This window comes from Asterias rubens, chromosome 6 (assembly GCF_902459465.1).
Source record: "Asterias rubens chromosome 6, eAstRub1.3, whole genome shotgun sequence".
In the NCBI taxonomy this organism is placed as follows: domain Eukaryota; kingdom Metazoa; phylum Echinodermata; class Asteroidea; order Forcipulatida; family Asteriidae; genus Asterias; species Asterias rubens.
The window spans coordinates 13,737,084-13,764,034 of NC_047067.1; the positions used below are offsets into that span (position 1 = coordinate 13,737,084).

A 26,951-nucleotide genomic window follows, 5' to 3' on the forward strand; every position below is an offset into this window, starting at 1 on the left:
ACAACTAAGAGAGGTTTGCGGTAACACCATGTGAATTCTCTTTTGGAATAGTGTTGGTTCTTTAAAAGAACGGTAGTTAATGACTCCACGTTAACAATTCCAGTGTTGTTAACCACCGGTTCTTTTCAGAACCAACACTACTCAAAATGAGATATTCGCATTTATACTTCTACCATGGAAAATCACACTTATAAAGGGTGTACTTTTTTCTAACACAATTTTCACAAATTTACTTAAAACTTACACCTGTATATATTTAAGGGAAGCTTTCTACTATCATTATCTTCAAACTAGTTAGTTTGAAGATAATGATAGTAGAAAGCTTCCCTTAAATATATACATGTATACCATAAAACACAAACATTATTTTTAACTTGTTTTACTCATTTCTCAAAAACTACAGCACCTCAGTAAGTAATATTTGAAGGGAAGCTTTCTACTATCGCTATCTTCAAACCCTGTAAGTTTAATGTAAATCTCTGGACATTTTGAAAAAGTACCCGAATCCTTTAACAAAATACAAACAAGGAACATTTGTACATACTGATTAGATTGCTGTCCTGGTTCAGCCCAGATTAGAGCCAATGGGAACACCTGATGGCTTGCATACTGCCAAAAGAAAATCACAGTGTTGTCAATTTAAGTTACCACATCCAGCCTTGCGACAGCTTGGTTCATCAATAAATATTCACAAATCAATATCAATAGACCCAATGCACAACACGGAGTGCGCATACACGCGCATCTCATGTCCGCCATTTTGGGGGTCAAAATTTGCACAAACAGATGGTACATGATTTTACACACCAATGCGCTTGTAAACACGTGAAGCCTTTTGTGCATGTTTTGACCCCCAAAATGGCGGACAGGAGACTCGCCTGCATACAGTGCGCAGCGCGTTGTGCAATGGGTCTAAATCAAAGAACATCATGGAGATAATCCCCAAAACAGAGAAAAATACCACATTTACAAAAACAAATCCATGCATTTATTACTTAAAACATGTACATGCCAAGAAAAATGCTAAGAAAAAAAATACATACAAAAATACATACAACACCAGATGTCAGAAAGCCAAATTTCACGGAGCTGCTTAAACACAAAGCACTTGTGTTCACCAGAATATGGTTACCAGCCAAAATACATCAGATATATCGTCTTTGACTGTTTTCCTGTTAAGTCACAGAGCTGCTTCATCAACACAAAGCACTTGTGCTTAATACAAGAATAGGGTTACCAGCCAAAATACCATAACACAAGTATTGTCTTCGACTGGTATCCTGTTTAATGTTGCTTAGCAGAAAATTATCGAGCAATTGTTTCCTGCTTAAACATCTCCATGAAATAAAGCACATGGCCTTATTTTATAGAGCTGCTTTAAAGCACAAAAAAGCTAAGCACAAAACGATTTTGATTACCAGAAAATGGTAACCAGCCAAAGTACTATTTCAACTTGTGACTGGTGTCCTGCTAATTTGTGCTGAGCAGAAATTTGTCAAGCCATAATATTCTGCTTAAAGCCATTGGACACTTTCGGTAAACAGTATTGTCCAAGGCCCACACTTCGTGTATCACAACTTCTATATAAAATAACAAACCTGTGAAAGTTTAGGCTCAATCGGTCATCGGAGTCGGGAGAAAATAACAGGAAAACCCACCCTTGATTCCGCACGTGTCACCGTGTCATGATATGTGTTTAAAATAAATCTGTAATTCTCGATATCGAGAATTGATATTGTTTTAATGTTTTCTCAAAAAGTAAAGCATTTCATGGAACAATATTTCAAGAGAAGTCTTTCACCATGACCTTCTGTAAACCCTATAAGTCATTTGTAAATCTGTGATCTTTTAATTTTTTTTCTGTACCGAAAGTGTCCAATGGCTTTTAGCAGCTCTATAAAACTGGCCCCAGGACTACATTTCATAAATATTAAACACACAAAAGTACAGCAGGAGCAGCCATGACACATTGTCGAATATTCTGCTAAAGCGAGTTAGCTGTCATGCAATACCTTGTGCTTAAGATTTGTATAAAGTCACATTCTTGAGCAAGCAAGAACAGATGTGCTTTATAGTTATAGATAGTTCCAACTTGATGTCACACAACAGATATGACAGACGGCCAATACGTCATGTGTAAATACCATGTCAAACTAATTTTGAATGGCCCCTTAAACAGCACCACTTAGCTAGACACTTTAAGAAATTAACCTTTGATTATTTATATGACTCTATACTTATTGTGCAGGAAAAAATATATACATAGGTCACAAGGTGGTAATGATATACATTTAGCCATTAGCTAATGTCTTGTGCCCACTATTGAAATGAGCATTGTTCAACCATGGTTCAACCCTCAGCGCATCTTCCCAAGGGAGAAAAAGTGCTGATAATTTTCCCGCTCTTTTATGTGTACACAAAAAATAAAAACATCTGATAGTTTTCCCATGTGTACACAAAGCCTGTGCATATACCAATAATCAATTAGGGTGCATTTAAAGCCTTTCCTGAACCACCTATTGTTAGATCTAACAGTGAACGGTTAATCCCTTGACACTGACACATTCACCCTAATCCAATAATACCCAACTGGATTAATGTGCCAGGCCTGAAGATCTGCTGTTGTGGAAACAATGTTTGTTTATTCAGTGTTAAGAGCAGCATCTTCCAAGTTCTCTAGTGTAAGTTAAAAAGTGCAACAGACCCTTTGCGTATGGCCACCATCGCTGAGGTAGTACGCACCACGCACAGCTCTCTGTCTCAGCCAATGATAGGTCTTCATTAAAGGAACACGTTGCCTTGGATCGGACGAGTTGTAACCGTTTTTTATAAAATGCATATGGTTGGAAAGATGTTTTAAAAGTAGAATACAATGATCCACACACGTATGCCTCGAAATTGCGTGGTTTTCCTTTTACTGTGCTAACTAACACGGTCGGCCATTTATGGGAGTCAAACCATAAATGGCCGACTGTGTTAGTCAACGAGGTAAAAGGAAAACAGTGCAATTTCGAGGCATGTTTGTGTGGATCATTGTATTCTACTTTTACAACATCTTTCTACCCATATGCATTTTTTTTTTACGGTTTCAAACGCATTTCATAGACAAACTCGACCGATCCAAGGCAACATGTTCCTTTAACCTCAGTGAGGGTGCTTTTTGGGGGGTTGTGACTTCACCCAATTATGATTCCCCATTTTGGTATTAATATACATCCTTGTCAGTTACTCTCTCAAAATCTGAACTGAAAATATAAATCCTTTTCATATGTTGCAACATTTGACAACGTTTTTTTCTGTCCAATGGGTGTCTAACCAATAGTGTTAATTAACACAACGTTAGTCCGTTGAACGATGCACATGGGTTTGGCCAAATTCAACTTAGTAATGAAGTGTTGAAAACTACCCATTAACACAAAACAAAAAACCCACCATGACCCAAAATAACAATAAAAATATACAACAAACAGGACCAGGTACAAAACAAAAGGCCAACAACAAGTTAATAGCTGGAACACATCACAAGATTTGAGCTCAAACATTGTCCGAAAAGTGTGGAAATCCTTTGCAATGCAAGAATTTTAGCATCAATTCAGTTCAACTCAATTTGAACTTGCTTTCCACTTTGTTTTGCAAAGACTCAAGGTCTGATAAGAATGGTCTGCTTCTTTCACATAACGAGCTTTTGAAGCAAGAAATGAGTTACTTTAAAGACAGTTGACACTTTTGGTAATTGTCAAAGACTAGCCTTCACAGTTGGTGCATCTCAACATATGCATAAAATAACAAAGCTGTGAAAATTTGAGCTCAATCGGTCATCAAAGTTGCGAGATAATAATGAAAGAAAAAACACCCTTGTCACACGAAGTTGTGTGTGTTTTAATAGATGGTTGATTTCGAGACCTCAAGTTCTAAATCTGAGGTCTCGAAATCAAATTCGTGGAAAACTACTTCTTTCTCTAATAATTATTTTGAGTAATTACCAATAGTGTCCACTGCCTTTAAAGGTAAAAATATACACAAAGGTGTAATAACTTTTAGTGCGCACAGTAGATGTGACATAATTGTCTACCAGCAGAATAGCAAAGCATCACCTAGATTATATAATAATAAACCTTCGTTGGCTTTTTGGGGGCGGAAATCTGTTCACTGATGTAAAGAGTTTCTGTGCATTCATTTTACTATAAAATGACGACAAGAAATTGATACAATATCTACAAATAAATAAGATAATGTAAAGGTGACTTATTAATGATGACTTTTAGAACTTGGTGCAATCCCGAGCTACTGAGCAAACCACTGACAGTCATGCAATACAACAAATTAGAGGCTTCTGTTAAGGGTGGTGGTATTATACAATATACATAGTGAGGCATACCACACGAGGTATATTATGGATTGGGTGTGGTGATACAGTGAGGTATGATAACGAAGGTATTCAAGATCGTATGTCGGAGGTAGGTAAAGTGAGGCACATTACAAAGTGAGGCATACTAGATCTTGGTACAATCCCCAGCCATTGAGCGAACCAATGACAGTCATGCAATGCAACAAATTAGAGGTTTCTGTTAAGGGTGGTGGTATTATACAATATACATAGTGAGGCATACCACATGAGGTATATTATGGATTGGGTGTGGTGAGACAGTGAGGTATGATAATGAAGGTATTCAAGATCGTATGTCGGAGGTAGGTAAAGTGAGGCACATTACAAAGTGAGGCATACTAGAACTTGGTACAATCCCCAGCCATTGAGCGAACCAATGACAGTCATGCAATACAACAAATTAGAGGTTTCTGTTAAAGGTTGGTGGTATTATAAAATAGTTAGAGGCATACCACAGGAGGTATAATATGGCTTGTGTATTGAGGTACAATGAGGTATGATGAAAGAGGAAGCAATATCGGTGTCGGAGGTAGGCAATAGGAGGCATATTACAAAAGTGAGGCATATTGCAAAAGTGAGGCATTGCAAAGTGAGGCATATTATAAAGGTGAGGCATATTGTGGTTGGGGAAATGAGGCATGGGGAGTATTTAAACTTGGAGGTGCATTCATTGAGAAAACAAGAGGAGGTACATAACTGTACACAGCAAGCAAGGAACAATCATATAGCATACCCAAGCAGCCATTTTGTTTGTTTAAATGTCGACGATTCAAATCTTCAAAAAATGGCAACCACTTGTCTCACAAGGCAACTTTTACAGGCAACTTGGAGGCAACCATTTGCAGTGCATGCTACGGGACCACTTTGGTATCACTTGAGTTGTTTTTCAAACAATGTCTGAAGCTCGGTTCAAACCTCCTGCAAATGCGACTGCAAAACGAATTTTGACGTCACAGGACTGTTTTCCCGCAACGAATGTTACGCAGGAGTTGAGCACAACTCAACTGTTGCGAATTATTCGTTGCGAATTTGTGACGTCAAAATCGTATCGCATTCGCAGGAAGTATGAACCAGGTTTTATGAACCCCAAGAAAACTATGTGAACATTCAACTGGATTTTCTTCATGTCTGTAAATTGCCTCGTATGACGCGGGCCTTAGAATAACATTTTTATGAAAGAAGAAGAGTACACCTTCAAAACTGCGTCTCCTTATTTCACTAATAAAAACCACTGAGGTGGAATTAATACAATTTCTTAAATCTGATGGTACTCATTTGGACTACAAATGTGCTGGTATGGAATGCAATACAACTGTTCCCTGCTTCTGACAATAACAACAACACCTAAAGCATACGTCACAAAAGTGTACCTTATCCGAGCTAACTCCACTCTTGCCCTCAGTCTCACAAAAACAAAGGATAGGGTCAAGAAGAAGTATTTATTAATCACAGAATTAACCGACAAATCAAATTGAGTGCTCAAATAATCATGCACAACATGTTTGATTATATATATTTTGTTCACAGAGCTCAGGTAAGTACTGAGTATACAGTGCGAACACACATTAATGCATATAGAAGAAACAAAAAAATGTTTTTAATTAATAATATAATTACTGTCGGATTTAAGCAAGTTTGACCTAAAAAAGCGATTGCTCGACCAGGCAATGCACAGCTGCAAGCCATTTTGAGTGGTTCCCCCTTAATTTGTCTGCAATTAAAAATTAGTAATTCATTATAGCATGAAAACGTAGCTCACCATTAGTTTTTCAAATCCGTCCTATTTGAAGCACTAATTAGGTGCGTTACATCAAAGGGTAACCCTGTTTCAGCCCCAGGAGTACGTGGCAACGTGCACCTGGTGGCAGTTGAACTGGATCGATAGCCCAAATCAGTTAAAGACATTGGACACTATTGGTAATTGTCAAAGAATAGTCTTCACAGTTGGTGGATCCTCAAAATATTCATCAAATAACAAATTTGAGCTCAATCCGTCGTCCAATTTGCGAGATATTAATGAGAGAAAAAACACCCTTGTCGCAGGAAGTTGTGTGCTTTCAGATGCTTGATTTCGAAAACTACGTCACTTCAGAGGGAACTGTTTCTAACAACGTTTTATACTATCAACCTCTCCCCATTACTCGTAATAAAGAAAGGTTTTAATAATGATTTTGAGTAATTACCAATAGTGTCCACTGCCTTTAAATGTGGCCCTCACTTTAAATAATCCTGAGGAAATATTGTGTGAATTATTCAAATGCTCTTCCAGCTGATGTTATGGCAATACAACGATGAAATCTTGTTTGCTCAAACAAAATTACACTAAAATAAAGAGCAGATAGCATTGACAGACACAAAATGAACGAAACAACATAGATAATGAGCTGAGCGTAACAACAACTTGTCACTGAAAATTCAATGGTGAAATCAACATCTAAATAACGAGCATACACGCAAAAACATAAGACAGATCTTGAGTCGATTACAAAAACGAAAATGAAGGAACACACTGACTGAGAATTGAGAATGAGGGCATGAGCTGGTAATAAACAACTTTTTACTGAAGAAGCAAAAGTCAAAGACATACATTTGTTGCTCTTTCATTCAGGCATTTTTTACCAAGCTGTGCAAGCAATAACATTGAAGGAGTTAATAGTTGAGAATTTAATCAAAAACAGTTGAAGCCTATGATAGTCATAGGCTCTTTTCAAAACCACAGCTTTCACTTTAACTCCAGCTTAGGCTCTGTATGCCTTTTTGATGCCAAGGACCCAGTTTCATAGAGCTGCTTAAGCAAAAAATATTGCTAAGCAGAAATTAGCAGAATACCAGCCGCAAATTGTACATGTGACATGGTATTTGGCCGGCTACCATATTCTGGAAAGCACAATCTTGCTGTGCTTAGCTTCTTTTTGAGCTTAAGCAGCTCTTTATAATTGGGCCCTGTAACGAACCCAGTATTGTTTTTAATAAACGACGGAACCTAAACTGGAGCCCAATTCGCAGAGGTGGTTTTGAAAAGGGGCCAAACAGATCATGAAGTCTGTGTTCAAAACAGGCTGGTTTCCATGAAGTAATTATTCTTCCTTAGGATTTTCAGGTAACGCCATTGGGAACTTGACAAGGAGCCAACTGATCCTTGTCGGTTTTTTCAACAGGAGACTTTTGAGACGCGGCAGCAGACATAACAGTCCTTTTTTGCGCGCACATTCTCAGTATTGCGCGCCTAGGTCTAAGCATGTACCCTACTGGCGAGAATTTTTTTGTCCAAAAATCTCCCATTGCTGTGTGCTTTTTGCATGCAGCATCAAAACAATGCATTGCAGTTAAGCAGTACTTCCCAAACTTTATTTTGGTCACAACAAAAACTTTTTCGAAGGTCATTTTAACAACACATGGTGTGTTAAACCAATACGTTTTAAAAGAGGCCAAACGACTAATACACAGTCCAAGACTGAAACGTTTTAATTGGCCTGAGGACACTGCATGATTTAAGGTAATAATACGCAAAAGCAAATGTTTAACAAAGAGGCTAACATTTATAACCCATTTAAACTAAGCTCCGCTTCTGCAACTATTTTGTGGCTTATCGCTATTTTTACATGCTTCTAAGACAGGGCTTTAATAGCGGGAAAAAAAACATATGCTCAATGGGAGAAAATATCAAACATGACAGAACAATTTGCTCGTGCTTCTGCGACCAGCATAATGACTTCTGAATTATTTGGAGCTTTGAATAGGAAATATTTATATAATCTTTTTAAATAGCCATTTCATCAACAACTCTCCAAGTTGACATTTTGGTTCATTCCCATTTAAACTCATGCTGCACTGAACTTTCCTGACGAACAATGACAAATTCAAGATTAACAAAATCACTTATAAACTTTGCCAATGGCAGGACTTTGGGACGCTAGGTGGCAGCAGACTTACCATGGTAAATTTCCACTGTTTACGTTAAGCTGAGCATGCGCACATTACCAAGAACAATGAACTTACCTGGTAAGTCTGCTGCCACCTAGCATGCGCACATTACCAAGAACAATGAACTTACCTGGTAAGTCTGCTGCCACCTAGCATGCGCACATTACCAAGAACAATGAACTTACCTGGTAAGTCTGCTGCCACCTAGCATGCGCACATTACCAAGAACAATGAACTTACCTGGTAAGTCTGCTGCCACCAAGCATCCCAAAAGTCCCCCACTGGTTATCTTCACACAACAACTAACGGGAGCGTTTGGATTGCTAGATTGCAGCAGGCTTATCATGTAATTGTCCATTACCTATGTAGTTCTGAGCATGCGCACATTTCCAAAAATTATGCATTAATCTGGTAAGTCTGCTGCCACCTAGTGTCCGCAAAACTCTAGCTTCAAAAGAAAACAGAGAGCAAGTTTGGGTGGCGACTAGACTTGACTAGACTGACTAGAATAACCAGAAACCATAGAGCACAGGCAGATTGACTTTATCAAACCATGCACTGGAGCATGGTCGACTAATGGTCATTTCGAGATCTACGTCACAGCTCTGGCCAAGTCTAGTCGCTCACCCGAACTTGCTCAAAGATGCTTAACTAAAATGTACAAACTATGAAACAATCAAAATAAATACAATTAATGTTTTTCAGAACAGATTTCAATAAAGTTATATTTACCTGTGCGTGGACAAAGATATCAGCAAACAGCAGGAACCAGTGCTGTGACAGTCTACCAGCGTTGTGAAGCGACAGGGGTTTATTTCGAGAGTCTCTCAGCACCCTCCGGTCTGGCCTCTTAATGGCTTCCTGTTTACAAGGTGTCAGTTTTTGCTCAGTTTTGCAGAAATGTTGGGTGAATTTGTTTTCCCACAAACCACTTATATAGTAAATCACTTAAAGACACTGGACACCTTTGGTAATTGTCAAAGACCAGTCTTCTCACTGGTGTATCTCAACATATGCACAAAATAACAAACCTGTGAAAATTTGAACTCAATTGGTAGTCGAAGTTGCGAGATAATAATGGACGAAAAAAACACCCTTGTCACACGAAGTTGTGTGCTTTCAGACGCTTGATTTCGGGACCTCAAAATCTAATTCTGAGGTCTCAAAATCAAATCCATTGAAAATTACTTCTTTTCTGAAAACTATGTTCTTTCAGATGGAGCCGTTTCTCACAACGTTTTATTTTATCAACAGCTCTCCATTGCTTGTTACCAAGTAAGATTATATTCTAACAATTATTTGAGTAATTATCAATAGACCGTATTGAATAACCCCTTTTTGCTATGAAGTCGCCATCTTGTAGGGCAAACCGTATGCGCGTCCAAACGCGTACATCATCGAAGCACGCAGCACGCAACATTCCCGGTTTGATTTCTACGGCACATGCACGGACGCCATCTTGTAGGTCAGATATTTGAGCCCCGTGACATCATATTCAATACGGTCTATAGTGTCCACTGCCTTTAAAGATGTTGGTTGCACAGAATAGAACCATGGGTCGATTTCATAAAGCAATAAGATTCATCTTCAGACAATTTGTCAGTGTTATCATAGTGATTTGTAATGTGACATAACTTTTGCTTAGCAATTAAGAGTGATTCGCAGTTGAGACCGATTTAAGCTCTTTGCGAAAACAGGTTACAGTGCACTTTGTCATAAATGTTGTAAACAAAATATGTTATTATGATTTATCTAACGAAGCACTTTGCATACATACTTTCCAGTTACAATAAACTTCATGAAAAAGAAAACATGGCAAATGATTTGAGATCATATCTCAAAGTGTAACTAATTTGTCTTAAACTACATAATGGTTGCCGAGCGAATACTTGTCAAGCATGATTGGTAACAACTTTTTGTAAATAGAGCTAAAAAAAAAATGCAATGTTTATATTTGAGCATCACCCAACCAGTAGTAGTAGTTGAAAAGCCCAGTTCATACTTCCTGCTAATGCGAATGCAAAGCGAATTTCGAAGTCACAGCCCTGTTTTCGCGGTGAACGTTTCGCAGGAGTTTACCACATTTCAACTGATGCAAATTATTTGTTGCAAATTTGTGACGTCCAAATTTGCTTTGCATTCGCATTCGCAGGAAGTATGAACCGGGCTTTAAAGTGCAATCTTTCTGATTTGAAAACTTACAGTAAGTTTGGTCGGGCAGGACTCCCAGAATGTTCTCGTCTCCTCTGCCTGGGCTTGCTTCTCATCAATACTCCGCTGCAACGTTTCCCACGATGAGCTGCTTTCTTTAAGAAGCTTGAATTCTGTACTGTCCTGAGAAAACACAATCAAAAAAATAGTCCTTTTTTGAACCTCCACTAGGAAGAATCTTGTCGTAAAACTATTGCTGAGGGAGGACATGGATGGTCAATCAGTACACAAGAAGACAGGAAACTAGGGTGTGACCATAGAGCTAAATATATTGACTAGAGCGCTAACTTGCTCTGCGTTTTGAAGCCACCCTGGGTGCAGACATGTTTGATGTGTTGCGTGGACTACGGAATGATTTCAATTTTAAGAGAACACACGTTAGAGCGATTTTTTTACATTCGGCGTGTGCGCTTACGTACGCGACTGCGCATTCACGTACGTCTGCGCTACGAAAACCGTAAGTCCGACTTGATTGACGTACTAAACAAAAGTTAACGCGCCTTTTAAACATGACGCACATGCATGCTCGCAGTTTGTACGCTCATCAACAGATTGTGCTTTCAAATTTGCTGCATTTTTTTGTTCGATGACACATAGAAAAGAACAAACGCACTGTCATGCAAATAGCCGTACAATTGCCGTACAAAATTTCAAGCTTTTGTATTGGTTTGTACATAAACATGGATGCACCCAGGTGGCTTCAAAACCTTAGTGCGTGTATAGCAGGGTGTTAGCGCTCTAGTCAATATATATAGCTCTATGGGTGTGACAAACGTCAAAACAAACCTGTTAAATTCAGCAGCATTTGATTTATTCAGCCACCATTCAATGTTCAAGGGGATTAAAAAAGCTAGATACTACACTTTTCACGTTTCCTTTAACTTCATTTATTAATCCTTGTTGTGAAGCCAAGGATTCTCAGAAAAGCGAACTTAATCCCGTACTAGCCAAGAACCCAATGGACAAAAGACAAGGACGATTCAATTTAAATGTGGGAGGAAAACCCCCAGGAAAAATTCTGAGGAAAAACCCACACAATTAGGTACATGTACATGTACTTGTGTAGGGACTGAAAAACCACTACACATGGTGGCATCCGTTCATCAGTAAGTTACCTGTGCATAGTAACAGGACAGCTTTCCGAGGAGGTATGAGTAGAATTTGACTCTGTCCAGGGGTAGCTTCATGAGACTCCGTAGCGGTGAACCATAACTTGCTGGTTTCTCCTCATTCAGTAATTCCATAAAGACAGCGTCGTGCTTAGAAAGTGCATCACTGAATCAAGTAAAAAGCAAGCTCGGAATCAGGGGGCAATTTCACGGATCTTTGATCTGTAACCTTTTTACTGTGTGCTTTCTGCCTCTCTCTCTATATACTCATGTATTTCCGATTAACTGCTTCTGTTACAATTGTATACCTGTTTATGTGTGTTGTGAGATTACTTAGCTTTCGAGAAAGACTCTGCTTGGGTCAATGACCCATTAGGCCTGGGCGAATAGTGAAAATTACTACTCGACTAGTCACGCTTCAAATAGTTGCAACTTCGCAAGATGCATTGCGGCATATTGTTTGCTGCAGGCGCAATATAGTCAAATTCACACAGAAAGGATTAAAGGAATGGGTCACTGATGTCTGGTTGTGTTTTCGTAAGTAAATTATGTTGTTGTAAATAGTCATGAGCGACACAATTGGTTCACCAGTGGAAACAGGTATTATATTTTTGTAGTAGTCGTGGCAGCGCCATTTTCCAAGCAGTTGAAAAACGGTAGTTGCTACTCGACTAAGTAATCAATAGCCGCAACTTAGACACTAGTTGCAATAGTTCCCCAGGCTTACAGGCCATTAAAAAATGTTTGCCTATATTTTAAACAGATAAATAAACACAATTGATATAATCACCTTCCAACTTTTCCCATGTGAGTGAATCCACCGATGGTGACAAAATCGCAGACGTAGTTTGCGTACTGCTCAAACACTGCCTGGTACTCGGTACGTGACTTCAACATGGTGAGATCGGCCAAATGCCGGTGGCGTTGTATGACCGCTGTCAGCCCAATGGAATTATTGGCCACCGCCGTACCGAGTAATGAGAAGAGCTCGGCAATTTGTCGGAATGGCTGCTGGTAGATCGTTGATTCCAGTACTTTATTGATCTCTGTATGAATACAAAATATTGAAAAGATTTGGGGACGGAGCAAACAAAAAGTTACTAGAACGGTATCTGCGGTTTTACTTGCTGGCGCTCTACCATTTGAGCTACCTACAACCCCGGCCCAAATGCTTGGGCCACCCATGCGCAAAGTGACTATAAACACTTTCCCCCTGTCCCCTCGCACAGACTGCGCAATGAGAGCCAGCATTGAAAGGAGGCAGGGGGCCTTGGTGCAGGGCCAAACGAGATATGGCCGGATTGGTAGCCCTATGTTGGCTTCTGACTGGCACCCGAACAAATATATTGGATAAATAGGGAGACTGCCAACATACATAGAGCTAGATTGCTCAGTTGGTAGAGTTTAGGCATGTACTCAATGGCACTTAATGTGATATCTATTGGGTTTGCTTTTATAAAGGTTCTTCTCAGAGCCAACACTTCTCTCAAAAGAGTATTATGATTGTACTTAAAAGTTTACTCCTATAGTTTTTCTTATTTTCCACACCATGCAAAGCGTCAATCGTCACTTTAAAGCCTGGGATTAGAATAAATGGGTTGCACATAATGTCATCGACCACCATATTTGATGATAATAAACAATGGAAAAGTGCCAAGTGTACGGGCTGAGCACAACTCTCGGCCAATGATAGGTAGCCTTTCATGTGTGCAATTTCATCAATGATGGTGGTCAATGACATCATGTGCTTTCCATCTATTAAAGGAACACGTTGCCTTGGATCGGACGAGTTGGTCTATAAAAAGCGTTTGTAACCGTTTTTTATAAAATGCATATGGTTGAAAAGATGTTTTAAAAGTAGAATACAATGATCCACACACGTTTGCCTGCGTGGTTTTCATTTTACTGTGCGAACTAACACGGTCGGCCATTTATCGGAGTCAAAATTGTTGACTCCCATAAATGGCCGACCGTGTTAGTCGACGAGGTAAAAGGAAAACCATGCAATTTCGAGGCATGTTTGTGTGGATCGTTGTATTCTACTTTTACAACATCTTTCTACACATATGCATTTTATAATAAACGGTTACAAACGCTTTTCAAAGACCAACTCGACCAATCGAAGGCAACGTGTTCCTTTAAGGGAGAACAGAATTGTGCACCTGAGCTGCTGATTGCCTTGAGGATTGTACTGCGGACTGTGCTCAGTTGGTAGTGAAGTAACCTTTCAGTAGCTGCCAGCTCATGAAGGATGGATGTAAAACCAGAGACGTTCTTGTCTGTGATACACGCACATAGATCTGATGCAGCAGCTATGTACTGGGCCCAACCACACTGTATAAAAAAACAAATCATTGATAGAGTATACAATATCTACAAAGTATTTTTTTTCATGCAAGTCGCCAGACACACAAGGCCTGAAGGCCAATTCAAGGTGTGGGCTACAAACCAACCATTTTTCCAGGGGCCGGTGCCACCTACTTCTGGGGCTGAAAAAGGGTGACCCACTTTACAGTCCATACGGATGTAGGCTTGGGTTTCATCCATCAGAAGCCAGGCTGGTAGAGCAGAAAGCACTACCTCCCGAACTTTCTGAAGCAGTCATGATTAAGTGTCTTGCTTAAGGACATGACCGGTGTGGCGACCGTATTTGGTAATCTGGAGCTCTCAGTACGCCGGAGCTCCGAGACCGCCACCCCGGGACTCAAACCCACACTCTGCTGATCAGAAACACCAGAGCTTGAATTTGACACTCTTAACCGCTAGTCCATAACACACCATGAAGTTGAAGACACTTTACGTGATGACCCCTTGTACAACACGTAGCACACTTACACGCACAAATCCTGTTCGCCATTTTAAGAGTCAAAATATACACACAGGAGTCGTCATTTTGGGATTGAAAATACACAACACAGGAATTGACTCACAAAATGGCGGAAATGGTAGACATGTTTCATTCGGGGGAGCATTCTGCGTTGTGCTAAAGGACACAAGCTATTAACACATGTTTTGCTTATCATACACCTCTGCTACATGACAACACCTTGATGACACTCTCATGACATTGATGGCAGGTCTTACAAATGCAGTTTTACAAATGACTTTCATGGCTTCATGTTGAAAATTAATAGCGTTTACAAGTTTCAAAGTCACAAAATTATTGCACCTCATTCATACTTCTCTTGTTCGGCATCATTGAGCTCGAGGAAATGTGGATCGGCAATTTTGTGTTCTGCCATCTTTTGAAATGAGTTTGTTTCCTCCTGTTTTGTTCACTTAATTTGAGGTAAATAATGCTGCATGTACCTAAAATTCTGTGGATCAGCACAATATGTGTGGAGTTATCCGTTCATCCGTGAAACTGACATATGGGCCATTCCATTCACAAGTTACAGGTATAAAAAGGGGGTAGTTTGTGAAAACATAATATGCCTTTTCGTGTGCTAACGGTTAGCAGCGCTGTGAAATGGAAATGGTACAGGTAAGCGGCTATGAAATTGTGCCCAGCTTTTAAGATTGGGTTCAGATCTTCTAAACCGTTACGTACCTTCCTTATGAAAGTCAATTTCTCTGGTTGTTTAGCCCTGGCAGCATATTTGACAATTGGTGCTTTTGCAATACTAGACATGGATCGCTTCTTTGATGAATCTTTACTCTCTTTCAATGGACTGCTCTCCGGGGTGCCAGTACGTCCCTCGCTTTTTAATTCTTGAAGACTGAAAATGGAAACAAAATCATACCAATTTCATTTAAATATAGAAGCACACCCATTTTCTGAAAGGTAGGGTCATACCTTGGTAATGACCCCGATAATAAAATGTGCCATTCTCTTTCCAAAATGCTCACTTGAGTTATACGATGGTAATGGTAGTAAGCACCTTGTGAAATTATTTCATCTCAAAACCATCAGTTTATTTTTTAACAAAACAAAATAATTGACTGGAGCGGGACTTGAACCAATGACCTCCAGTATAGCATACAAGCACTTTACCAACTGAGCTATCCAGCCCTATGTTGGCGGTCTCCCTATTAGTCAATATCATTTTCCAGGAAGCGGCAGCCAAAGGATCACCATTTACAATTTTCTCGGTCAGTTTCCCATGGGGTTTATTACTTGACAGTTAGCTTGTTTTTTTTTTACTCTATTAAACCAAACCTTGATTATTAAAAATAAGAATCACAAATGTTTGTGGTTGGATCAATGAATTTGTGAAGGAAACAATCCTCTGAAATAAAGTGGCATTCCTAAATTGTAGTTGTTGAATCATTTTTACTTAATTTTACAGAACAAGTTGAGTTGATATGAAGGTGACACAGGAATATGACAAACCTTGGTTGTTTTCCCAGATAGTATATGTCAGGCTGGAAGCTGTTCCCATCGGCTAGGAGGAGAGTGTGTGTACTGCCTGCTGCAGCATCCCATACCAGCGCATTGTTTGGCATCTAGTCAGAGTGAGAAAACACATGGAACTGCATGGGTACTAGAATACAAAACTAAAACCTTCATTACAATGTACTACTCTGTGGTCTAGTTGGTAAGGCACTGCTGTAGAATCGCAAAGGTCGTGGGTGTGAATCCCACCCGAGTGATTTTTCACAGAGCTCGGGAAAGTACCAAGCATACAGCTAGTGCTAACACACATCTATGAATAATGTAAAACCAAAATTAATATTTTTTGTTCCCGATGTAAATGTACTATAAGTCAGAAGATTTGACAAGATGAAGGTCTCAGAGTTTACAAGTACCTTAATTCTCTTTGGTATCAGCTGGCCGTTGTGTCCAAGTTGCCCATCAGAGTTGCTACCCCATGAGAAGACTTGACCATTACTCGCTACGGCCATGGAATGACTTTGTCCTGCAATTACACGGGTCACCCCTTTACCACTTAGCTGCTTGATTGCCAACGGTTGAGCTCTACAACAACAAGGTAAACAATCAAATAAACAAATTAAGAATAATTTAATATTTTAAAAACAACAAATCTGATGCAGTTGCTGAACAAACACATTATACACTCTTTTCTTTAGAAAGTGCTTACATACAGCGTGGGACTTTTTGGAAAGATTAAAGTTCAATTTGAAGTATTTGTGGGTAAAAAGTTAACAGTAAAGGGCCAGTCACACTGCAGCGATAACGAAAACGATGACGATCACGACGCAAAGAGAACGCATCTATTGGTTAAATTGCTCCTCGCAGAACACGCGCACGCTTTAAAATATTCGCCCATTAAGGTAATAGCTATAGTGTGACTGGCCCAAGTAAGAATCTTATCGGAAAGTACTTGATTTGGAACTTGGATTCAGATGATTTATTTAAATGTACAACAATCAAGGCACATTTTTTTTTTCTCACAGGGCCTTTTTGCCATGTGATTGGTTTTTAAGATTACTCTTGAATATTTCTTTATTTCTTTATACTTTAATGTTTTACTTATTCTGCGTTTATGTATTTTTGTTTATGTATTTATTTGTTTATATTTTTGTTTAATTTTGTTGTTCATTTTGTTCTCTCTAGTTTTAGGGGGAGGCCCCTTTGCTCCTTCTAAGCCCCACCCTCACCCCCAGAAATGTATATTTCTGCCACTGATTACTGTCATGACGATACTGAAAAGTATTGTGTTTGAACTGTGTTTTTCTTTAAGGTTTACTGCACATGTCTGGCAGACTAATCAGGCATGGGTCAATCCCGCATCGCTAGAGAGAACTCTTCTGGGTTGCTACACGTCACCATCTAACTGTGATGTTTATTACTCTAGTCAGATAAAATGCTTCGTTGGGAAATGTCAAGCAGAAATAATCATAACGCAATATGAAGAGGCCATAATTAGTGCACTGTATGTCCTGCATCCTTGTTACACATAATTATACACTGCTGAAGTGGCCATGTACGTGTATTATCTACACCCAGTGATTTATTTATGAAATATGTATGTTTGTGCATTTGAATTACAAATCTGTATCCTTCAAATCAAAATCACAATCAAAAGCGTAAACAGGTGTTCCAATTTTATGTTTACAAATGATGTATACAGAAAAGATATTTAAATGCAAAAACAGTGTCTCTCTTGACTAACGACTACTTGTGTGCTCTAATACAGAGAGCACACAGTACATGTACTTTTTAATTTTTGTAATTAAAGGCAAAGTAATGTCGACCTTTGGTTTTGGAACTGTTGAATAATTTTAATCCTATGTATATATGTACATACAAAAACTAACAGGTGACATTTCATTTTAAAAGGTGGTTGCATTTTTTTAGATGCATATTCGCAGAAAATCTGGAGCGATTATGTCTATTGCAGGAAGAATAATCTGCAATTGAAATACACAATCTAGCTAGAAGTCTTTGAAGATAAGTTGGGAGATAATAATGAAAGAAAAAAAAACCTTGTCACACAAAGTTATGTGCTTTAAGATGCTTGATTTTGAGACCTCAAAATCTAATTCTAAGGTCTTGAAATCAAATTCGTGGAAAATTACTTCTTTCTCAAAAAACTATGTTACTTCAGAGAGAGCCGTTTCTCACAATGTTTTATACTATCAACAGCTCTCCATTACTCGTTAGCAAGTAAGGTAATAATTATTTTGAGTAATTACCAATAGTGTCCACTGCCTTTAATGAAGATTTGCAACGCAAACCTTCCCTTTAAGTGGATGAAGCATACGTACGTGCTGTCTGAGAGAGGTAAAGGATAAACAGACACTGACAGTCTGACACACCCTGGAGGTGTTTGATAATGTATAGAAATGCAGACACAAGTCCATGGGCTTGTGCATTCATTAAAAAGGCTTGCGTCTTATCCAGATGGGCTGTTTTATAGTCTGGTCTTGATATTTTAAATTCATGCAGAAATGCATCAAAATTGAAAATATTACCTGAAGCCTAGATTGCTTCTCGTACATTATCCACTGAAAGCGTATGTGTTGTGTGATAAGGGTATGGGATAGACAGATGCCATGTTAGCCGCCAGGTGTTTTATACAACAATTGCATGCATGTATTAAAGGGTCTGGGTACAATTAGCCCTGTATAGGACTCTTCCTCTGTACACAGATACAGAGTCCCAACTATTAAGGCCCGTTTCTGGGGCGGAAAAATTTCAAAGCTTCATAACTCAAATCTTATCTTCAACAAGCCACTAATTTCAACAGATTCACTTTCCATGACGGCATACATTTTTCTGCGGTGGGTTTTGGTCCTATATATATTCCTCACAAATCCGTCATTTTCGTGAAATAATGCAGGTCCCAACGCTAAAGAATTTCCGTTTTGATCGTTTTCTCACAGTGGTGTCTGTTGCCGTCCGTGCGTACGCGTATGCATACAAGACGCAAGATGTAAGACGCATGAATTCTTGGTCACCGTATCTTGACTGCACAGCGTTAACACGCAAACGCAACGCAAGATTTGCACGCCGTGCGTCTTGCGTACACACGGCAGACTGTGAGAGTACGAACACAAATGGGAATTCCTTAATGTTGGGAGCTGCATTATTTCATGAAAATGACGGATTTGTGAAGGATATATGACGATCAAAACCCATCGCAGAAAAATATATGCTGCCATGGAATGTGAATCTGTTGAAATTAGTGGTTTCTTGCAGGTAAGATTTGAGTTATGAAGCTCTGAAATTTTCCGCCCCAGAAATGTACCCTAATATCCAGGACATCACTGTAGTACAATACGAAAGTGTAAGACCACCAGGGCTGGGGTACAATGTACTTTTTACACAATGTCCACAGTAAAAAATGACAATTTTTGTTTTAAGAAACACTTGTTTCAAAGACAACTCAGGCATAATTACATTATACTGTGAACAGTTTTGTCGAAATTAAGACCCAAACCTTCCCTTTAAAACTGTTGGCTCAAGTTCAACTGGAAATTAAAAATAGCCTTAATGACAATCAGTAACAGTGATTCAAGATCTATGGAATATAAAACAGACACATGGAAAGAAGACATGGGGGAATGTCTGGTTTATGACAAATTATTAGCAACAGGAAACAACGGGTTTATTAATTTTCAATAAGGAAATTCTGTCCACTAAATAAAGAGGTATGTGTAGTGTTTGAAAACATAAGTGAAGCATGTGATTCCTTGTGTAAATATATTCTTTCACTTTCAGAAATAGAAAAACGTGACATGTACAATGTACATGAAAACATGAAAGTAGTAAAAACTGGCCAATGGTTTTATAAAACAATAAATACCTCAAACAGTTTCGCTATTCCTATTGGTGGAGAGCGCGTCACAGGGGTGTGTATAAACCTTTGTTTATGACCAGTAAAAAGTATTGAAACATGGGCGTGACACGCGAGCTTGCACCTGTTCTTATAAGACAGTTTCTTCATTCCTATTGGTCGAGAGCAACGACTGAAACAGTTGTGCCACATCACGCGATACGCGCGACGGGCACAGCATTCCCTTATAAGGAGTTGTTTACCCGAGGGCGGCGGAGGGCTTTACCATTTCATAGCTGGAGGGGTGTTGTGTTGAAAGAAATCATTGAACAATTATAATTTTTGCATTTATTTTACTTTTTGACCAAAAAGTGTTGATATTTTTGACGGAAAAGGTATTTATGAATGGGAATCAAAGTGTGTTGAATCGGTTTTCAACTAGTGGTTTAAACCCGCCGAGGCCTGGTTCTTGATAATTTACCTCGACTTCGTCTCGGTAAAATTATCAAGAACCGGGCCTCATTGGGATTAAACCTCTAGTTGAAAACCTCTTCACCACACACTGATTCCATTAGTTTTTAACCTGTATGTTCTGTAATGTATCAGAAAGATTGCCTTTTTACAACTTGATACCGGAAGACTCTTGGGGTGCTATGTGGCAGTAGAATGACCAGGTTGAACCATTGCATTGCTCGCAAAAACATAAATTTGAGCAAACCTGGAGATCAAACAATAGAAGCAAGCGCCTAGAAATTCCTCATTTGGAGGTGGTTTTCAAATGCATGGTATCTTTGGCTAATTCTGCAGGCCTGATATTGTAAGTTGTATTTAAAGAGAGGCAGAACAGTGGTATTTCCTGTATGCCTGCCCCCCTGGTCATTGCCTTGGTGCCCCTTGAAATGTGGTGTGTTCCCCCTGGAAAAACAAATTGGGAGGGGGTGCCTTGCCATTTTTAAAAAGCATAATTGCCTTTGAAAATACAAGAGTCAAATTTATCGATAATAAATGTTCACAAGATTTCTTTTTTCAAAGCCTCTTTTTTTCAAAAGGAACAAGCAAAGTTATAATTTAAAATCTAGTTAAATTATGGGACAGTCGGTTTTGAGCGTTTAAAAGATTGAATGTAGATTGAATGTTGTGTACAAACTTGAACTATAAGACGGGTGTAATTCCTACCACAGTATTATATCTGTGAAGTGGATGTGTCCACATGCTTGGCAAACAATCAAGTTTATCTTGAAAGGGAAAATAAGATCTGTTAACCAAAATATGAACCAATATTTCAAACTCAAAAATATCTCCCCCCCCCCCCATTATTTGAGTAATGTTCAATTTTCAAGCACAGAACATTGCTATATGTACATTAAAATGCAAACAACATGAACACTGCCGAATGTGCATAGCAACAGTTCAGGCATAACATTAGACCAAGAGTCCATGTTTTCTAGGCCAAGAGTCCAATGACTGTCAGTAGAGCCAGCCTTGCATTCGTCCCGATCTGACAGGTCCACTTTGTTGAAGGGGGATTTAATGCGATTAGAAATCACGGTTGAGAGATCACACTGATGCGACCAATGTGATTTCTGAAATGACTCATCGTAAATTCTTCATCTCACACCCTAGGCGGAATCATCTTACCATTTACGAACTTGACACCCAAGAAATATGAAGAATTGATAAGATGAATTACCCAAATTATGAAGGAATTCACCCCCTTACCACATTAATAAAAAAGGGGAGAGAATCCACCCTCTACCTGGTTTCGTTCATGAATAAGTTGTCCTCAATGTAAATTGCCCACAGCTTTTTAGAAGCCTGACCATGCAACTTTTTTGAGACACTATAATATGTTCACAGATTTAGTCCTACATGTATCATGTATAGTAGAACATACACCGGGCTGGAGTTATTATTGTACCAAAATTTCTGTACAAGTAACCTAGATGACAGTATGGATGATTTTGGAGTTAAGATTACAAAGTACATGTAATGTTTTCAGTGTTACTGAGGTACTTTCACCTAGCGGACTAAAACAACTTTTTCTGGAACTGACTGCAACAAATATGAACAGCATACATTAATAAGGGAATCAATGTGTGGTAAAGAGTTTTTCAACTAGTGGTTTAATCCCAACGAGGCCTGGTTCTTGATAACCTTACCAAAGTCGAGGTAAGTTATCAAGATCCAGGCCTCTGCGGGTTTAAACCACTAGTTGAAAACCGATTCAACACACTTTGATTCCCATTCATAAATACCTTTTCGGTCAAAAACATCAACACTTTTTGGTCAAAAAGTAAAATAAATGCAAAAATTATAATTGTTCAATGATTTCTTTCAACACAACACCCCTCCAACTATGAAATGGTAAAGCCCTCCGCCGCCCTCGGGTAAACAACTCCTTATAAGGGAATGCTGTGCCCGTCGCGCGTATCTCGTGATGTGGCACAACTGTTTCAGCCGTTGCTCTCGACCAATAGGAATGAAGAAACTGTCTTATAAGAACAGGTGCAGGCTCGCGTGTCACGCCCATGTTTCAACAATTTTTACCGGTCATAAACAAAGGTTTATACACACCCACATGAAGCGCTCTCCACCAAAAGGAATAGCGAAACTGTCTGAGGTATTTATGAATACATTCTAAAGCCCCTTTCACAATACACGTTGATTCACCCAGGAAAACCACCAGGGAACGAACCACTCTAAAAGTAGCTTACTCTACTTGGGAGTAAGTAATATACATCTAACCCTGGGGTAAGCCTACTGGGTGTGCATTTTCCCCAGGAAAGTGTGGAACGAACATGAGGTGGCGGTGGGGTTAAAACTCCCCGAAGAATTTCCAGGGAATTTGCTTGAGAGTGTCAAAAGGTAGAGTCCACCTCGTCAAAATGAATAGTGTGGGCTAGTCAAAGGACAGAAAATTTCAAACAAATTGATAACACTAACCTCTCGAGTGGATCCCCTTGACCAAGCTGTCCATTGCCTCCTTTACCCCAACTCCATACCTCTGTCTGCAACATCAAATCATCAACAGCGCCCTCTAGTGAGAACCTGATATCTGACGTTTTGTCACTGTCCTGGTGGCATCCACCCATCATCAGCTCCTCCACCTCGGAATCGTCAAACTCCGTCCCTTCCACGGAGATCAGACTGAACTTTGACCTCAAGCTGAGCGGGCTGATGAGTTTGGTGATTTTGGACGCCACTGCTTGAGGAAGGCTGGCAAGAATACGGTCTTTCGGGGAGAGTTTCTCCGACGGTTTTTGCGGTTCCGAGAGCTGTAAAGGCTTTAGTTGCTCCGCTAGATACTTCTTTGTCGACTCAGTATCGAAGGACTCTGTGAATGTGAGTTTACGCTCGAGTCGCATAGACTGGGGCGGGGGTGGGGTCGTGGTCTTTGTCGAGTCTGTCTCGTCAACGAACACGTCACCGTTTGATACCGGCTCCTCCTTTTTCTTTTCGGCGTGTTTCTCATTGTCTAGTGTGTATGTACCTTGGCTGTTGTTAGAATCCACTGAGCCGTGTTCGCTTGCTTCCTTTTCGGCCGCCATAGCTTCTCGCGCTGCCACGTCTATACTGTCCGGCGAGAAACTCCGCACGGATGGAATTTCCTCAAGGGAGCTGGTCATTCTTGTGTCTGTGATAATGACGATGTCTCCTTCTTCATGAAGAGAGTAGATTTCATCCGTCATCATCAGGCTTCCTGACCCGGACCCTTCCTCATCCATGTCACTTTGCCGGGTCCCACCCAGCTTCATGGACCGTACTTTCTTGACAAGAGCCAAGCTGTGGTTTGCCCCACATGATATCTGTAACACCTTCCTCCCAACAAGGCCTTGTACCTTCCGTGGAGTTGCGACAGGAGTCGAACCCGTCCCTAATCCAAGCTGAGGACCAGTGCCCCATGACCAGACCTCTCCTTTGCTGGATAACGCCGATGTATGCGAATCTCCGCATGAAATCTGAGTAAGAAAGGGATCAGAATCAAGGTCACTAATTTGCACCTGCTGAGGGGTATGAATCTTGTCCATCTGTCCATTTCCACACTGTCCGCTACTCGAGTCTCCCCAGCAGAAGACGATTCCATCTGAGCACAATACTGCTGTGTGGTTGCTTCCGCACACAACGTCCACGACGTTTTCACCTTTCAGGTCTTGAACGAGAACAGGCTGCTTGGTGACGTCGGAGAACTTCTTGTGTCCGAGCTGGCCGAATTCTCCTGACCCGTAGCAGTAGACGGCATGCTGGTCTGTCAGATAAGCGGAATGCTTACTGCCTAGGGATATCTTGATGACATTCTTGGTGTTGAGGTTAGGGAATGCTTGCGGGGAGGTACTGCTCAGGAAGCCCTTCCAGGTAATTGCTACGGATTGGAGACTCTGCTGAACCTTGGCAGTCTCTTTATCATCTTGCTCCCTATGAGAATAACAGAAACATTGACAAAATTAGGAAAAATTAAAACCTGTTTGTAATGATTTATATAACATTTGCAACACCACGCTGGTTGATTCCCAACTTAAAAAACCATCTTCTTTAAAGTTGAAATGCTATAAGTTTATACCAATTATGTTTATAAATTCAAAAATTGTTATCATGGCCAAATGTTTACAATGTATACCCTTGCAGAGGCTTTCCAAAAAGCTTTTTAATTTATTTTTTTAGTTTAGAGAAAGACCCTGCTAGGTTCTTCAAGCCAATAAGAATTTTTCACTTAAACCATCATTTTGGTTTGTAAGCAGTTTGAAAGTTTGGCTTGAATACATGTATTTTCACTTGAACATTCTTCATTAAACAATCCAAACATTCATAAACGTTTGTGCTTCCACAAACCATCCTATTCCTGGATAGGTTATTTCAGATGTTAAAGGAACATGTTGCCTTGGATCGGACCAGTTGGTCTTTGAAAAGTGTTTGTAACTGATTGTTATAAAATGCATGATTAGAAAGATATTTTAAAAGTTGAATATAAAGCTCGACACAAGTATCACTCGAAATTGCGTGGTCTTCTTTTTACCTCGTTGACTAAACAGTAACATGGTCGGCCATTATGGGAGTCAAATTTTAAAAGTTTGACCATGTTAGTTCGCAAAGTAAAAGGAAAACCGTGCAATTTCGAGGCAAATTTGTGTGGATCAGTGTATTCTACTTTTAAAACATCTTTCTAATCATATGCGTTTTATAACAAACGGTTACAAATGCTTTTCAAAGACCAACTCGACCGATCCAAGGCAACGTGTTCCTTTAACCCTGTACAGAGTTGGGGCGAATCTCTACACAATGTGTAGTCCCGACAACTCTCTGACAATTTGTCTGCAATGTAAAGAAAGGGGATTTTTTTATACCATGTAATACACGTACATTGTACGGCACACAAATGAATTTTCTCAGTGATGTAGTCGAGACCACAAAGTCTGAGACTGAGAACAAGACGGGTCCTCTCCATGACCAAGACCAAGGGGGAAAAAATCTGCACTTTGATTAATTTTAAAGCCAACTTTCTATATTTTTAATTCTGAACCACTGCCTTTGCCCTTTATGATGGCTTTACTTGGCCTTCACTATATGAGTGCCACAAACAAACAGTGCTAACTGGGCTGCGCCACCTTCAAAATAAACAAACACAGCAGGGATTTGTTATTCTTTAGGTTCCTTTTTGTATTTCATAGCCTATGTTTTGAGATTATAAAGTTAAGGTCGTGAAATGTTTGCTCAGAAACTAAACAGATTGGGTCTCGAGGCCAACAATTTATGAAAATTTCCTTTCCAATCATAAGAAAAGACTCACAATTGTGCAAAGGAATTTCAGGTACTTTTTAACATACTTTTTAACATTACTAGTAAAATATTGAATTGAATTGAAAATGAGTCCTATCCTTCATGCTCTGCCATTGTAAGTGTACTTATGTTTTTTCTAACCAGATGCAATAATTAAAATATCAGTTACACTGCTTTGTTTGTGTGATCTTGAATAAGCTAACATTATTTTTTGTAAATGGTCTCTGATTGTTATATATATGAAAGAATGGCAAAGCCATACTACAATAGAGCAAAACAACTGTGTAAACATTTTTGATAGTATATATAAAAACCAACACAAAGAAGTTCATATTTTTTTATAAAACAAAAAGCACTGTGCACCATGCATCTCAAACTCACTGTGACGTTAACATAACAAAAGACCCTCCCCACAGCATGTTTATTATAATAATGTAAACAGCAGGACACACATGTAGCTCTTTAATATTTTGCTTTTATCAAGGACAAACCATTGAAATCAAAGTAGCATGAAATTCTTTAGCGGACTCAAAATGAGCAGATGTCACTTACTGTTTACATTATCATTACGTACTTCAGAAATCCTACAGACAATGTTTTTACCAAAAAATCTCTTAAATGCAACATCCTTTTAAGTAACATTTATGGACATGAAAGCAAATATTTAGGTGGAAAAACTTCATGCTGTCAAATTCATCACTGTTCGTTTGCATTGCATACGTAAGGAAAGCCTGCTTTTTTGAACGCATCATTATGTACTTCAGAAGTCCTATGGACAATGCTTTTACAAAAAACCTCTTTGCCACTATCCTTAAAGTGTACATTTATGGACTTTCAGCAAATACTCGGGCGCCAAGTTTTCATGCTGTCAAATTCGTCACTGTTTGTTTGCACTGCATGTAAGGAGAGCCCGCTTCATTTGGGCTCACACTGTTCGCATTGTGGATTGGTGTGAACATCTGCAGGAGTATGTCTGCAAGCAATGCAAGCGTTAGAGTCAATGGGTTAGTCATCGTCAAGTCTAAGTGCTTAGGACAGCATTCTGTTGCCTCGGGCAACCTCATCCTCTGGATGAAAGTGTAGAGGACTCACATAGTTTATATACAAATACCCTAGATGCCTAGATTAGGGAGAACCAATCGGTCACACTGATAGTGCCATCATATTCTCAAACTGCATCCTAAAAGCATATTCATCCATTATTAATAACATACATTGTAATGAATCCATTTATCCATCTCAACTTAATTAATAAATAGGTGGGGTTTGTTCAAGATTGTGGTTTGAGTTGCAGAGTGGTTTTACAGCACTTTTTAGATAAAACTAATGTGTTTTTAAAATGAGTCCCCTGCCCAACCTAAAATT

At 39.4% G+C, this 26,951-nt stretch overlaps 1 protein-coding gene across 2 annotated transcripts in view; it reads right to left on the reverse strand.

Moving 5' to 3' along the window:
* The window catches only part of LOC117291310 (alsin-like), a 47,790-nt gene that overhangs the window by 15,538 nt on the left and 5,301 nt on the right, over window positions 1–26,951 (reverse strand). Inside the window, exons 2-12 of one of the 2 annotated variants that reach the window (XM_033772948.1) lie at window positions 22,758–24,227; window positions 16,381–16,549; window positions 15,965–16,077; window positions 15,182–15,350; window positions 13,794–13,965; window positions 12,422–12,677; window positions 11,638–11,797; window positions 10,514–10,645; window positions 9,044–9,172; window positions 5,758–5,790; window positions 545–609 (exon numbers count right to left, since the gene is read on the reverse strand). In XM_033772948.1, coding sequence (XP_033628839.1) covers window positions 545–609; window positions 5,758–5,790; window positions 9,044–9,172; window positions 10,514–10,645; window positions 11,638–11,797; window positions 12,422–12,677; window positions 13,794–13,965; window positions 15,182–15,350; window positions 15,965–16,077; window positions 16,381–16,549; window positions 22,758–24,227 — 2,868 coding nt within the window. The remainder of the gene's footprint in view (window positions 1–544; window positions 610–5,757; window positions 5,791–9,043; window positions 9,173–10,513; window positions 10,646–11,637; window positions 11,798–12,421; window positions 12,678–13,793; window positions 13,966–15,181; window positions 15,351–15,964; window positions 16,078–16,380; window positions 16,550–22,757; window positions 24,228–26,951) is intronic. The other variant, XM_033772949.1, reaches the window with a different exon arrangement.